Below are 14,701 nucleotides of genomic sequence, written 5' to 3'. Positions count from 1 at the left end.
CTCTAATGGAGACCCCGAGACGAGGCCGGTATTTAGTTATTTAACAGCTTTAGCCAGGGACTGGGGATACATGGCGACATTCACAGGGAGATGATAGTAATGGAGAGTTGAAATCTTCCAAATGTGTGTTAATTTGCAACCTGAGTTGAAAAAATTCATGATACTGCCTTTACTGTTCCTTGATATTGTGGCAACCGAGGTGACCCAACGTGGAGGCCATTTCAGCCACTTGGTTTCTGCTAAGATCAGTGCCTTAAAGGATTTTTGTTTGGTTGTTTGTTTTTTGTTGTGTGTGTTTTTGTTTTTAATATACTTTATTGATTTTTTACAGAGAGGAAGGGATAGGGATAGAGAGTTGGAAATATCGATGAGAGAGAAACATCGATCAGCTGCCTCCTGCACACTGCCCACTGGGTATGTGCCCACAACCAATGTACATGCCCTTGACTGGAATGGAACCTGGGACCCTTGAGTCCGCAGGCCGATGCTCTGTCCACTGAGCCAAACTGGTTAGGGCTAAAAGGATTTTTTTAAATATAAAACTGCCTTGGAAATGCCGTCACTGGTTAACCGCTATCAGTTAATCCAATCAACAACAGTTCTTTTTAACCTTTTCAATAGCATGTGATTGTTTGTGAGCACTCTCACACCCCTAGCAAAGTTAGCACCGTATTCTCTTTTTTTTCCAATCCTCACCTGAGAGTATTATGTCATCCCTTTTTAGAGCATGGGAGAGAGAGGGAAAGACCTAGGGAAACCAGGATGTGAGAGAAACACATCCATTGGTTGACTCCTCCAGGGCCCAGGAAGGGGAGGAGTCTGCAACCAAGCTAGGGGCCCTTGAATGGAATGGAACCCGAACCCTTAGGTCTGCAGGCTGAGGTTCTATCCACTGAATCAAACCGGATAGGGCTCAACCCTAGAGATTTTAAAAAATAAATAAATGCCCTGCCGGCATGGCTCAGTGGTTAAGTGTGGACCTGTGGACCAAGAGGTCACTGGTTGGATTCCTGTCAGGGCCAACATCAGGGTTGTGGGCTCCATCCCCAATGGGGGGTGTGCAGGAGGCAGCAAAGCAATGATTCTCTCCCATCATTGATGTTTCTGTGTCTCTCTCCCTCTGCCTACCTCTCTGAAATCAATAAAAATGTATTTAAAAAAATAGGTAAATAAATAAATGGTGTTGACAGGATCAAGAGAATACCAGGGGCAAATTAGATCATGCCTATTAACAGTTAATCCTCCTGGGCTTCAGGAAAGCACTGAAAATCCTCTTACTCTGGTTCATCCCTCCCCTCTGGGGGAGGGGCCACTGGGCTTTGGTGGGCGTGGTTAATAACTGGGTCCTTCTAATGGTGTATATATACCAGGGTCAGGTCATGGCTCCTGCAGGCTGTGCCAGACTGTCTAGAGAGAGCCTTGTGGGAGGTTCTCCTTTCTCTTTCGGCGCTTCGAACCGGACAAAAGCCGACTGCTGGTGAGTCCAGAGATGGGACCGCGTAGGTTCGCGAGGTCAGAGTGAAGGAAGACCTGTGTGTTCCTGAGGGCCTGCTCTGTGCCCCGCAGAGAGACACATACCTCCAAAGGGAATCCAAACTGGGGTACCGCTTATTTAAAACACATGCGGTTACTTATGTTTTCCTGGTCCCTGCCGGAAGCTTAAGTCACTTAAATGCTCTTCAAATTTTTAAATATCCAGATATGACCCCTAAGGGGTCAGGAACAGGAATGGGAACGTCTGTATGTGGTAAAGCCAAGGCGAAGGTCCTCAAACACCCGCTGCATAGAGTTGCCCAGAGCCGTGGGCGCTAAAAACCATGGTTTCTGTGCAGCGGCCCTGGAAGGGCCCACTGGGCACTTGGCCAGGGAATTCTCATGCGGATTCAGGTTATTTTAGGACCCATGCTTTCATTATGGTTCGGGGCCTTCCTAAGCCATCAAATGCTTTTGCTAAAATTATGGGAACCAGGATCCCAACCCGAACTAAGGGGGTGACATAGCCCCTAATGGTGCTGGTCAGTAGCTGCATGTGGACTTCCTTCCATTATGTCTCAGGCAGGGCGGGTCTGGGTAGAGGCGGCGATCGGTGGTTGTGATTTGGTATAGGAGGGCCTGGTGAGGTTAGAGATATGGGCCTGAGTCCCAGATGCTCAGACCCCGTGTTGACTGGACTTTCTTAACACTAGAAAGACTGAAATTTAGTATATACCTATATTTATTGCCCAAAAGCGGTCAAAATGACTGCATTGTGAAAGAATAATATCAGAGCACTCTTCACTTAATGTTCCTTAGCTTTTCCAATGACTCACTTCTATTTGACATTTCTTTCATGAATTTAGGGGGCAAAAGAAATACAATAAACAACTTATTAGAACAAGTGTCACTGCATAAAGATTCGAATAACAAGTACTAGTTTAGCTTATTGAGCAACAGCAACTTATCATGTATCGACAATTTATCATGTACTTGTATGTTATCATGTGACGGTAATCGAAAAAAAAAAGAAAACTGTTATTTCAATACAGAGCCGACCTGGTCATATAAGAAATTTACTCAATTCAATAATAAGAGTCATAATTCGCCCCCCCCCAAGCAGTCAAAATGACTGCTTTTGGGCAATATAGGTATAACACATATATATACCGGAAATGAAGGAGGGGGAGGTAACTACAATTATTAATAAACGCATTCATATGTTGTAAAAAAAGTCACAAAATTCTAAGACATTGTGTCCTTATATACATAATTGTTTTTCTAATTGAAATTAAAAAACAGTCAAAATGACTTCCTTGGGCAATCTAGTGTTAATAGGCCTGCAGACACTCAAGAGTACAAGCAGGTGGCCCAAAATCTCTCAGTCCCTAAAGGAAACCCCGGGACCTGGCCAGTATTTTTGTCATTCAACAGCTTTAGCCAGGGCAGCTGCACAGAAACCAAGGTTACATGCAGGTTACGGTAATGGGGAATTAAGGTCTTCCAAATGTGTGTTAATTTGCAGCCTGAGTTGTAAAAATTCATGATACTGCCTTTGCTGTTCGGTGACATTGTGGAAATCAAACTGACCCAACATGGAGGCCATTCCAGCCTCTTCTTGGCCTCTATTAGGATCAGTGCTGACTGTAAGGGAAAGTTCAACTGTCTTCTCAACTGTTTAGGAAATGCTGTGACTGGCTATCTGCTTTTCACTTATCCAATCAACAAGTTTTTCTCCTTTTCAATTGGCTCTGATTGTTTTGTGAGCACTTTCACACCCTTAGCAACAGTAGTTATCTTTATGTTATTTTTGTAATACCCGGGGATATTTTCCCATTGACTGTTTGAGAGAGGGAAATACAGAAACATGGATGTGAGAGAAACATGTTGATGGGTTGCCTCCTGAACATGCCCAGACCAGGTGCAGGGCCCAGAGGAGCCTGCAACCCAGGCACATGCCTTTAAATGGAATAAAACCTGGGACCCTTAGGGCCTCAGGCCAAAGCTCTATACACAGAGCCAAACCGAGGAAGCTTGCATTAGCTCTCTGGATGGTGACTTTAGGTTTTAAAATTGTGCTAATTATTGATTTAGCCAGAAACAAAAAGCATTCTTTCCTTATTTATTTATTTATTTATTTATTTATTTTTGGTCTGAGACACTTTTTGTCATGCCAACGTGTCAGTATGAAAAAGCTGTCAGATGGAAAACTGAAGCTTTGGTCGACAACTGAGACATTTTCTCTGAACAGTTTGGTCAAGAGAACTGAATTTTTTGAGATGGGAGATGAGGTTTGACTGTATCATGAATTCAGTGTTGTCAGAAATAACTGTTGTGTTTTGTTTGTTTGTTAATCCTCACCTGAGAATCTTTTTCCATTGATGGCTTTAGAGAGAGTGTAAGGCAGTGAGGGAGTGGGATGGAGGAGAAAGGGAAAAACATTGCTGTGAAGGACAAGTCTATTGGTTGCCTCCTGAGCTCGCCCCCATCAGAGCTGAGGATCAAACCTGCACTAGGTACATGCTCTTCACCAGAAAACCCAAGACTCTTATGTACATGGGTCAACACTGTAATCGGTAGCACACACTGGCCAGGGCAGAAATAACTGTATTTTAAGACAAAAAGTGTCAAATCTGTTGCTGAGGTTTTTCAAAAATTGGAAGTGATTCAAGTTGGGATTTTTACATTTCTTAACCTGATGTTAAGGACTTCCCCTAATCCCTTAGTTCAGTGGTCAGCAAACGCATTAATCAACAGAGCCAGATATCAACAGTACAACGATTGAAATTTCTTTTGAGAGCCAAGTTTTTTAATCTTAAACTATATAGGTAGGTATATTGTTATTAATTTAATTAGGGTACTCCTAAGGTTTAGGAAGAGCCACACTCAAAGGGCCAAAGAGCCACATGTGGCTCGCGAGCCTCAGTTTGTGGACCATGGCCCTAGATAATAAGTGACTAAAGCTGAAACTTAGCCCAAGGACAGAGAATCTAGCAGGAAACATTCTCACACTTTTGCAGTTCCATGCAGACCACAGTGATTAATATGGGCGCAGGTGACCTGTCGGACTGGGGAAAAGAAATCAATGGTTCCCTTAAAGGTGGCAGCTAATAAGGCAGGGCAACAAGACAAATAGTAAGTAGTCTTTTTTTCTTCTTTTTACATGAAACTGTATTTTCTCATCCCCAGGAACCAATCGGTACTTAAGAGTCATCGTTGCTCCCTGACCAAGAGAATTGCTGAACGTGGATTCATATCCTCTGAGCTGCCAAGGACAGTAGTCATCCAGCTACTTTGATTGTCTGCAGGTGGGCAGTGGAGCTCCTCTGGGCACCTACCTCTGTAGCTAAGGACCTCACAGGACACCAGGGGCTGACCTTAATTGACAATAGAAATGGCAGGTGAAGGAGCTGTGGCAAAACTCCAGATAGAAATCAACTGTCCCATCTGCCTGGGTAACCTGGGAGACCCTGTCACCATCGAATGTGGGCACAACTTCTGTCGCTCCTGCATCCAGCAGTCCTGGGCTGATCTGCAGGACAGGTTCCCTTGCCCTGTGTGCCGTCACCCATGCAAAGAGAGGCACCTGTGGAGCAACACCCAGCTGGGAAGGATGGTTGACATGGCCAAGCTCCTCCAGATCACCGGGGCCAAGAAGCAGCAGCAGGAAGAGAGGCGCTTGTGTAAGAAGCACAACCAGGCCCTGACCCTCTTCTGCGAGGAGGACCTAAAGTTGTTGTGTCCCCTGTGCACTCAGCCCCCTGACCATCAGGGCCACCAGGTGAGGCCCGTGGACGAGGCTGCCTCTCATCACAGGCAAAGGCTCAGAAGTTACATTGAGCCCCTGAAGAAGCAGGTGGCAGACCTTCAGAAACTATTAGCCTCTCAAGACAGGCAACGATCAGAAGTGAGAGAAAAGGTGGAAAAGCGGAGAGCAAAGTTAGCCTCTGAATATGAGAGTGTGATAGCATCCATAGAATGTGAGCAAGCGGCAGTTCTCTCAAGGCTAGCTGAACAAGAGAAGCACATTCTATGGAATCTCACTGCAAACAAAGCTGCATTTTCAGACCACATTTCCAAACTTAGAGTTCTACAAAAGGAGATGGCAGAAACGAGTGTGGTGTCAGATGTGAAATTGCTGATGAACATCAAGGGTGTCCTCCACCGCTGTGATCACCTAGACCCTCCAGGTGTCTATTGCGTTAAGTATAAGAGAGAAGAATTCAGTCTTCCTCCACAATGTTCGGCCCTGCTGCAAATCATGCAGACATTTAGAGAAGAAGTTACTCTGGATCCCGAAACTGCACATCCTCATCTGCTTGTGTCTGAGGATAAAAGGTCTGTGACATTTGTGAGGAAAAAGCAAGGAGTTCATCGGAATCCAAAGGGATTTGCAGACAACGCAGTTGTCCTGGGTTCTGAAGGGTTTGATTGTGGCCGACATTACTGGGAGGTCCAGGTGGATGACAAGCCTGAGTGGGCCGTGGGGGTCTGTAAAGACTCCCTTTCCAAGGAGAGAAAGCAGCCCCTGCTCAGACAGGAGAAGAGATGTTGGACGATTCAGCTGAAGGATGGTGACTATGTGGCTGGAGGGCCTGTTCCTGTCACCCTTGTGCTGCAGGAAATGCCCAGAGGGATTGGCATCTACCTGGACTATGAGATGGGTCACGTTTCCTTTTACAGTTTGAATGACATGACTCACATCTATTCCTTCAGGGATACTTTTTCTGAGGTGCTAAAGCCTTACTTCTATGTCGGGCGTGATCCCAAGCCTCTTACCATCTGTGCTTTAAGAGATTAGGAAGGATGAACTGTCACGTTGGTTCATTTTCTTCCTGTAACTTATAGGCAGTAGGTAGAATTTTTTTAAATCATACTTTACTTTTATTTTTATTTCATATCTATTTTAAATATTGTTGAAAGTATTACATAGGTCCCTGTGTAGGTAGAATTTTGTGCAACTATCAGTGATCTAGCATCAAAATTGTTTTTTGTTTGATTGATTTTTAGAGAGGAAAAGAGAGAAACATCAATGTGAGAGAGATTTATTGGTTGCCTCCAGAATGGACCGAGATTGGAGACTGAACCCTAATCTAGGTATGTGCCCTGACTGGGAATCGAACCTGCCACCCTTTGGCTCATGGATGATGGGCCAACTAACTTAGCCACACTGGCCAGGGCTAGCACCAAAATTTTGTAAAAAGGCACTTCTGTGACTTCAACACTTGGGACTTTTCTCTCCTTTTTTCTCCCCATTTATCTTTAAGAGCAATGTGAATGGGAACAAATGGAAGTGTGGAATATTTGGAATAATGATTGATCAATTCTTTCTGAAGTGTTTCTGAAATCTTAGGACCAGAATGTTTTTTGTCTATGTTTTAGGATGCAGCTCTATGCATAAGTTCCTTATACATTCCAAGTGGCAGAGACAATAGAATCATGGGGGGAACTCAGTAGTTTGCAGTTATTTTATTTTTTTTATTTTTGTATTTTATTGCTTACAGTATTACAAAGGGTATTACATATGTGTCTTCCCCCCCCCCCCCCGCCCTTGACAATCCCCTGCACTTATTTTATTTTTGCATGTGTTGAGAGTAAGGTACTGATTGCTTGCAACTATTTTTTTAAATACATTTTGATAGATTTCAGAGAGGAAGGGAGAGAGAGATGGAAACATCAGTCATGAGAGAATCATTGATTGGCTACCTCCTGCACACCCGCTACTCGAATCAAGCCTGCATCCCAGGCATATGCCTTTGACAGGACTTGAACCTGGGATTCTTCAGTCCGCAGACAGATGCTTTACCCACTGAACCAAACCAAGCCGGTCTTCCAGCTATTTATAAGCCTATTTTTAAAAGTGGTGTCTTGGTCAGACGTTTAGGTCTCATCTTCTTTCATACTCTTTTTCTCACACCTGAGACAGCTGAGAATTCCAGGTGTTCCACCCTTTTGTGTAACTAGGAAATTGAACCTTCCAAGGAGAGCAAGACTTATACACTGAAAACTATAAAACATTGCTGAAATTACAGACCTAAGTAAATTGAAAGATATCACATTCTCATGGATTGGAAGTCTTTATATTACTAAGATAGTAATACTACCAAAAGCAATATACAGAATCATTGCCATCAAAACCCTAATGGTCATTTTAGGCAGAAATGGATAGCTGATAGAATTTATATGGTGCTGTAAGAGACACCTAATAGACAAAATAATACTGGGGGGAAAAATAACAAAGTAGGAAGGGAGAGGTGAAATAAACGTTGATGTGAGAGTGCAACATTGATGGGCTGCCTCCTGCATGGCCCCCCACTGGGATCGAGCCTGCAAGTGGGCATGTGCCCTTGACCAGGAATTGAATTGACAACTTCCTGGTTCCTGGGATGATGTCCAATCAATTGAGCCACACCAGCCAGGCTAACCTTTCATTTTCTTGAGTCATGTATTATTATTATCATATGTCCTTGAACCCTTACAGATACGAATCATAATCTGTAATGTTACAAATATATTTTGGCACTTTCGTTTAAAGTCAAACTTTTGACAGTGTTGTATGGCTTTGGGGTTTAAGGGAATATATATATATAGTCTTCCTTCCTCAGAAATTAAATAAATATTTAAAATCTTCCTAAATGCCTTCAGTGTATTTTTAAGCTTACACTTTAAAGGTGGGATTCAATATTATATGACACATGGAATATCAAGAATCAGAAGTAATAGCCAAGTCATCTATACAGATTAATTCCTAAAAAAAAAAAAGCCGAAACCGGTTTGGCTCAGCAGATAGAGCGTCAGCCTGCGGACTGAGAGGTCCTGGGTTCGATTCCGGTCAAGGGCATGTACCTGGGTTGCGGGCACATCCCCGGTGGGGGATGTGCAAGAGGCAGCTGATCGATGTTTCTCTCTCATCGATGTTTCTAACTCTATCTCTCTCCCTTCCTCTCTGTGAAAAATCAATAAAATATATTTAAAAAAAAAAAAATCCTCACTGGAGGACATGTTTAGAGAGTTAAAGATAGGAAGAGAGAGAAAAGCAACGATCAGATGGAACCCACAACCCAGTTCCAACCGACCAGAATCAAACTGACAATCTCAAGGTGCACAGTCAACTGAGCCACTCTGCTGGGCTTTTTTCTTTTGTTAGATTAATACTTTCATGCTTAATACAACCAGCAGATTAAAATAAAAGGAAATACAAGTGTAAAAATTAAACCAAAATTTGACGTATGTTACACTTATCTGCCTAAGATACTCTAGTAGATCAAGGGCAAATGTGCCAAATGCTGTGATTAGGTTTATGCTAAATGTTCACAAGTCAGAAGGAAACCCAGGGGCTGTTACCATCGTTTGCTGGCATCCCTGACAGTCTGGGAAGTTTAGTAATCTTTTCCCTATTAGACTAGTGGAGCCTAGGAAATCTCACTTGCAGTGTCTCACTGAAAAGCCTGTTCTTTCATCAACCTTAGATTGGGTGACAAAGGAGGCCTGAAAGAAGACCTCTGAGCCCAGCTGGTGGGCTCACTGGTTGAGCATTGACTTATGAACCAGGAGGTCTCCAAGGCATGTCCAGCCCATCTTGCTCAGTCCCAACCAGCCCGACCCCAGCAGTAAGCTAACATACTGGTTGGAGCATCTGCCCCCTGGTGGTCAGTGCATATCATAGTGAACAGTTGAGTGGCCTTAGCATATCATTAGCATATTATGGTTTCATTGGTTGAACAGACTACTGGACACATAGCATATTAGGCTTTTATTATATAGGATTATATAGGATATAATGAACATGGCAGCAGAGTAGGGTGAGTTGGATGTGGGGAGGATCCACTGTGGTATTAGAATGAGATTTAAGGGTGGGACCAGGAATCTGTGCTAGGCTGGAAGGTGGCAGAGAGTGTGCACAATCCAGCAGGGATGGGGACAGGCATCAGGAAACAAATAAAACTACCCTGGGGTTCTTCAGAGTGCAAGGATTCTTGCTCATAGGAGGACCCTGTGCCTCCTGCCCATGGGTCAGCAGCTCTGGGGACTCCTGGTGGCCAACCTGTGATTAGCAGTGGCACACAGCAGGTTCTGGGTCTGGGCTTCCAGGTGAGACACAAGGAGGTGGATGGAAAGGTACATGGGATGGGCAGAAGAGCTGTCCTCTTCATCCTGGACTCAGTGCCTGGAGAGCTGGCCATGCAGGGTCAGCTGGGTGAGCACCGTGTTCTCTGCTCAGGGCATTGAGTTAGTCGTCTTGACAGACTGTACTTGAAGCGTGGCAGCCTTGACTGGGCCTGTTCTCAGAGACCCACTGACAACCATGTGGCACAACTGCCACCGCTCTTGCAATAACCTGGGAGAAGCTAAAAGCTTTCTCTCCCAGCCTTGTCTGCTTCTCACTATGCTGGGAGGAATTTTATTACCAACGAGAGGATGGGGAGTGGGCCTAAGCCGGCAGTCAGACATCCTTAGCTCTGCCGCGGAGGCAGGAGAGGCACCCACCACCACTGCTGCAATCGCCAGCTGTGAGCCCAATTTCTGGCTGAGAGGTGCTCCCCCTATGGGAGCACACTGACCATCAGGGGGCAGCTCCTGTGTTGAGCGCCTGCCCCCTGGTGGTCAGTGGTGTCATAGTGCCTGTGGGAAACTGATATAGGGTTAAGCCTCAGACTGACCTGTTGGCAAAGTCACAAACAAGTCTCAGCTTAGAGGGCACAGTCCTCTTAGCATAATTTGGCTTGACCTTATAACACTCCCCAGATCTTATCTGGGAAGCTAATGGGCTGAGGGAAGTGCAGGAAGTGTAACTATGGTCAAAACAAGTGAAACTTCAAGAACTGTGTAACTATGGTGACCACTGCCTTGTTTACCTCTGACTATAAAAGGTTGGTGCGGCCTGAGCACAATGGAAGTGCTTCCTCCTGAGTTGGACTTACCCGCCTGGTCCCCCAGTATTCCCAAATTATCTCGTGTCTTTTCTCTCTCATTTGTGTGCGGCTCCTCTTCCAGGCCCTGAACCCTGAACCACGCGGGATGTGGAGGGAAACATTTACCGACAAGTGACCAGTGGTTCTACTGTTCAGTTGATTTGCATGTTAGCCTTTTATTATATAGGATACCCTGACAGATCACTGAGATTGCCAACTGATTCCAAATAGTAGCATGAGGAATGGCCCGAAAGGAAATACTATGATGTCTAGCTTTTTGGGGAGGACCTAGAGGGTTTGTCTGCAATAGAGTTTCCCACTGGGCTCACCTGTTCTTCCACAGAGCAGCTGCCTCAAAGAGGCAAAAGCCCAAAGAGTATTATTATTCTCTATTATAAATACATTAAAGCTGCAGAATATTAGAGAGATTAAACTCTAGTTTTGAGCAATATATGCTCTTATTAGAAAATGAACAGGCTGAAGCATCGAAAGCCTTAAAGTATAAAAATAAGATATTAGATCATTTTTGTTTTCATACTCAAAGCTCTAATAAGTGAGATAGCAGAGGAAACAGCATCAGTCAGATTGATAATATTGATATTAAAGTACCCACAATAGCTATCAAATGATAAAAACTCCAGGGCATTTTAACTACAGAATGATGATTACAGGCTTTTGTCACATTACAGTCTACAAAACTATCAATTCATGATTAATTTGTTTCTAGATCCTGAAACAGCTACAGCCTAATTTTACTAAGGAGAAGAAAAACATTGAAATTTGGAAATACACCAGAAAACTATAATCAAAAGACATTCTGTCAGGGTAGCATCATTCAGAGCAAGAGACGGAGGGAGAACAACATCAAACATGACTGGGATATAAGAGTTTGTAAAAATTACCTTCCCAGAAGAAGGAGGAAGACACTAGCACAATAAGATTTATGCTATAGAATCTTCAGCTACAGAACGGTGATAGCTTTCCTGCACTAGTTACAGGGGCAATCTCGTTTCTGCTAAAAGTAAAACCCAGTATGACTGACATTTTTCTGGGTTAAAATTGGAAAGGTTTAATTTTAAGATTTGAATGGCAGGTTTCATATCTATTCTTCAAGTGATATATTTACCATAATATTTAGCCTTATTTTATACTGGATATAATTGATAACTTCTTGCAATCTGTACAGTAAGATTATGATGAAATATTTAAAAACTATTGTGCATTCTGCTTGATTTTATTTAGGAGAGAAGCTATATGCTGTATAATTCAATCAGTAAATATAGTCTTTACAAATCTTAATTGTCTTTACCAGTTTTAAGTGGAAAACGCTTTTTAAAAAAAAAAAAAAAAAAGTGTCATCTTGCTCAGCTGGCATAGCTCAGTGGTTGAGCATCGACCTATGAACCAGGAGGTCATGGTTCAATTCCTGGTCAGGGCACACGCCCCAGCTGCAGGCTCACTCCCTGGTGTGCGGTGTGCAGGAGGCAGCTGATCAATGATTCTCTCTCATCATTGATGTTTCTATCTCTCTCTCCCTCTCCCTTCCTCTCTAAAATCAATAAAAATATATATTTTTAAAGTGTCATCTTTAAAGTGTCAAAACAAAAAAACTTGTCAACTCATAATTCACTAACCTATGGAAATACTTCTCAAAAGTGCAGGATAAATACTTATAAAGAAGGTAATGACTCTAAAAGATAACTGCTAATTAAAGTAGTAATAGCAAAACCTATAGTATAGTTTCTAGCATATATAAAAGTGAAATACGCCCTGGCCAGTTGGGTGTTGTCCCATGCACAGAAAGGTTGTTGGTTTGATTCCCGGTCAGGGCACATGCCCAGGTTATGGGCTCAACACCCTGGGGGGCGTGCAGTAGGCAGCTGATCAATGGTTTTCATCACTGATGTTTCCATCTCTCTCTAAAATCAATAAACATTAAAAAAAAGTGGGGGGGAAAGTGGTATATTATTTAAAGGTGGCCCCAGATTACTTAAAAATGTATATTGTAACCCTGGCCTGGTGGTTCAGTTGACTTAGAGTGTTATTCCTTCCACCAAAAGGTTCAATTCCTTGTCAGGGCACATATCTTTCCTCGGCTGGGGCACATATGGGAGGCAATCAATCAATGTTTCTCTCTCTCTCTCTCAAATATACATAAAAACATATCCTCAGGTGAGGATTAGGGAACCACTAGAAATATTTTTAAAAGTTATAAAAGCCCTAACCGGTTTGGCTCAGTGGATAAGAGCGCTGGCCTGTGGACTGAAAGGTCCCAGGTTCGATTCTGGTCAAGGGCATGTACCTTGGTTGAGGGCACATCCCCAGTAGGAAGTGTGCAGGAGGCAGCTGATCAATGTTTCTCTCTCATCGATGTTTCTAACTCTCTATCCCTCTCTCTTCCTCTCTGTAAAAAATCAATAAAACATATTTTTTAAAAAGTTATAAAATATTAATTCAATAGAGGAAATGAAATGGAATCATAAAAAATGTTCAATTAATTAAGCCCAGAGAGAGCAATAATTGTGCAAAACCAAACATGTAATAACAAAATCAAGTCTCAGTCAAAATTCTGCCCTACATGCAGACATTTTTTAAGTAGCCATTTACTTAGCAGAGTCACTATACACTCATAGTCTTGGTACGCTCAATGTTCCCAGCATAATGTCCTTTAGGTGCTTTGATCTTGTGAAAGGTTCACTTTAAGCAGAAACAATCCAGAAAGCAAGACTCATCTAATATTATAGTTATCATGAGGCTACCACCTTCCTCAAAACCACTGGCTGTACAGGTTTTTACTTTTTTGAGCTCTAGGCTTATCTTTGATGAAGTACAGACTGCAGGTTTCCTTCCCTACACTTTATTGTCCTATACATGCCAAAGTGTGGAGTTACGCAAGTACTTCAGCCAATCATGATGTCCATTTCTACCCATGTCATTCCATTATTTTGGTGTCCAGTATTTTAATTTTAGTCTCAGAATTTATGAGAGATTAAGATGATTGAAGCTGTAGCATATGGAACCTAAGGTTTTTTTTTTTTTTTTTCATTGGGAAGCCAGCTGACAATCCCTGGATATGAATTCATGATTAGGGCAACTGACCAGTTCTGTATACAGTATTAGCAGTTGTGCTTAATGCGCATTGTCTATTGTTGTAATGTCTACTTCAGACATTATAACAATAGATTTCACAATAAAAATGCAAATAATATATAAGGGTAAGTTATTTCAAAACTAGAATTCTATACCCTGAAAAACTTTTAAATATCAGGATAACCTACAGACATTAAGTTCTTAAAATATTTATTTCCTCTCTGAAATCAATAAAAACATATTTAAAAAGGAGACTTTTTACCCAATAAAGATGAAGATCCAGAAATTCACTCTGCAAAAACACTAGATGTAGTTTGAAAGTTTCAAACTGAATATCTATTAGAAGTAGAAAGAAAGCAAAGTAAAATCTTAAGAAAAAGAATGATGAATCTCACCACATTTTAAAAGTGTAAATATATATTCAATGTACATTATTTTCAAAAGTTAGACATGACCCAAATAAACATTCATCAGTGGGGAAATGGTTAGGTAATATTGAATTGACAGTATTAAACAGAAATTATTTTATGTGAAGACTGGGAGCTATCAAAGTTAGGTAATGAAAATGTAACAGAAAAAAAAAGTATAAAAATTGAGTAAATGTGAGCAGTAAAATGAGGAGCAAGACCAATCAAAATAAGAATCACCACTGTGCTGGAGGTCCTAAGTCAGTGCAAATGGGCAAGAAAAGAAAAAGGACCTAGATTACAAAAAAAAAGTAAAAAAGTCTTTATTTATAAATGATATGAGCATCTCCACAGAAAATCCAATGTACTAAGTCAAAATTGACAAAGACATAATAAAAAGAACAAAACACATTACAGAGAATTATTGCGGTAAACAGATGAAAGTTGAGTGGCTGCCTTTACAGAGCAGGTGGTCCTGGAGTGGTCATGCATGCCTTTAGTAAAGGTTTTCTTTTTTAAGGGAAAACATGGAGGCAATTAATACAGAAAAGTTATTGGATTTTGTCAATACTGGACTGCTAAAGTAATACATTTTAATAATAAGTATTTTATCTTAGAATTTCTAAACCACTTTCCAATTGGATCTGGTAAGTTATCTGTAAACTAGGCATTTAGCCACATTCTCTAAAAGTTGACCAAACTGAGATAAAAACCATTCTGGTTGTCTAAAGGAAAAATAAACACGGAATTGTTGAGGCAGATACACTAGCTTAGTTTTGTCCACGAACTTAAAAGAAACAAGAGTCTTACAATAGTTCA

General features: G+C 42.0%; 1 protein-coding gene across 1 annotated transcript; it reads left to right on the top strand.

Annotated features, from left to right (window-relative positions):
• The first annotated feature begins 1,427 nt into the window (after positions 1 to 1,427).
• Positions 1,428 to 6,274, top strand: LOC132234268 (tripartite motif-containing protein 75-like). Its single transcript, XM_059695302.1, has 2 exons — positions 1,428 to 1,499; positions 4,663 to 6,274. Exon 2 carries the CDS (start codon positions 4,868 to 4,870, stop codon positions 6,272 to 6,274), a length of 1,407 nt encoding a protein of 468 aa, XP_059551285.1. The 5' UTR covers positions 1,428 to 1,499; positions 4,663 to 4,867.
• Positions 6,275 to 14,701: the final 8,427 nt, after the last annotated feature.

This window comes from Myotis daubentonii, chromosome 5 (assembly GCF_963259705.1).
Source record: "Myotis daubentonii chromosome 5, mMyoDau2.1, whole genome shotgun sequence".
Taxonomy (NCBI): domain Eukaryota; kingdom Metazoa; phylum Chordata; class Mammalia; order Chiroptera; family Vespertilionidae; genus Myotis; species Myotis daubentonii.
The sequence above is the reverse complement of the archived record's forward strand: the minus strand, read 5'-3'. Positions and strand labels throughout refer to the sequence as shown.

Excerpts from the sequence above, each read along its gene's own strand:
- LOC132234268 (XM_059695302.1), top strand. The coding sequence starts at position 4,868 with ATGGCAGGTGAAGGAGCTGTGGCAAAACTCCAGATAGAAATCAACTGT.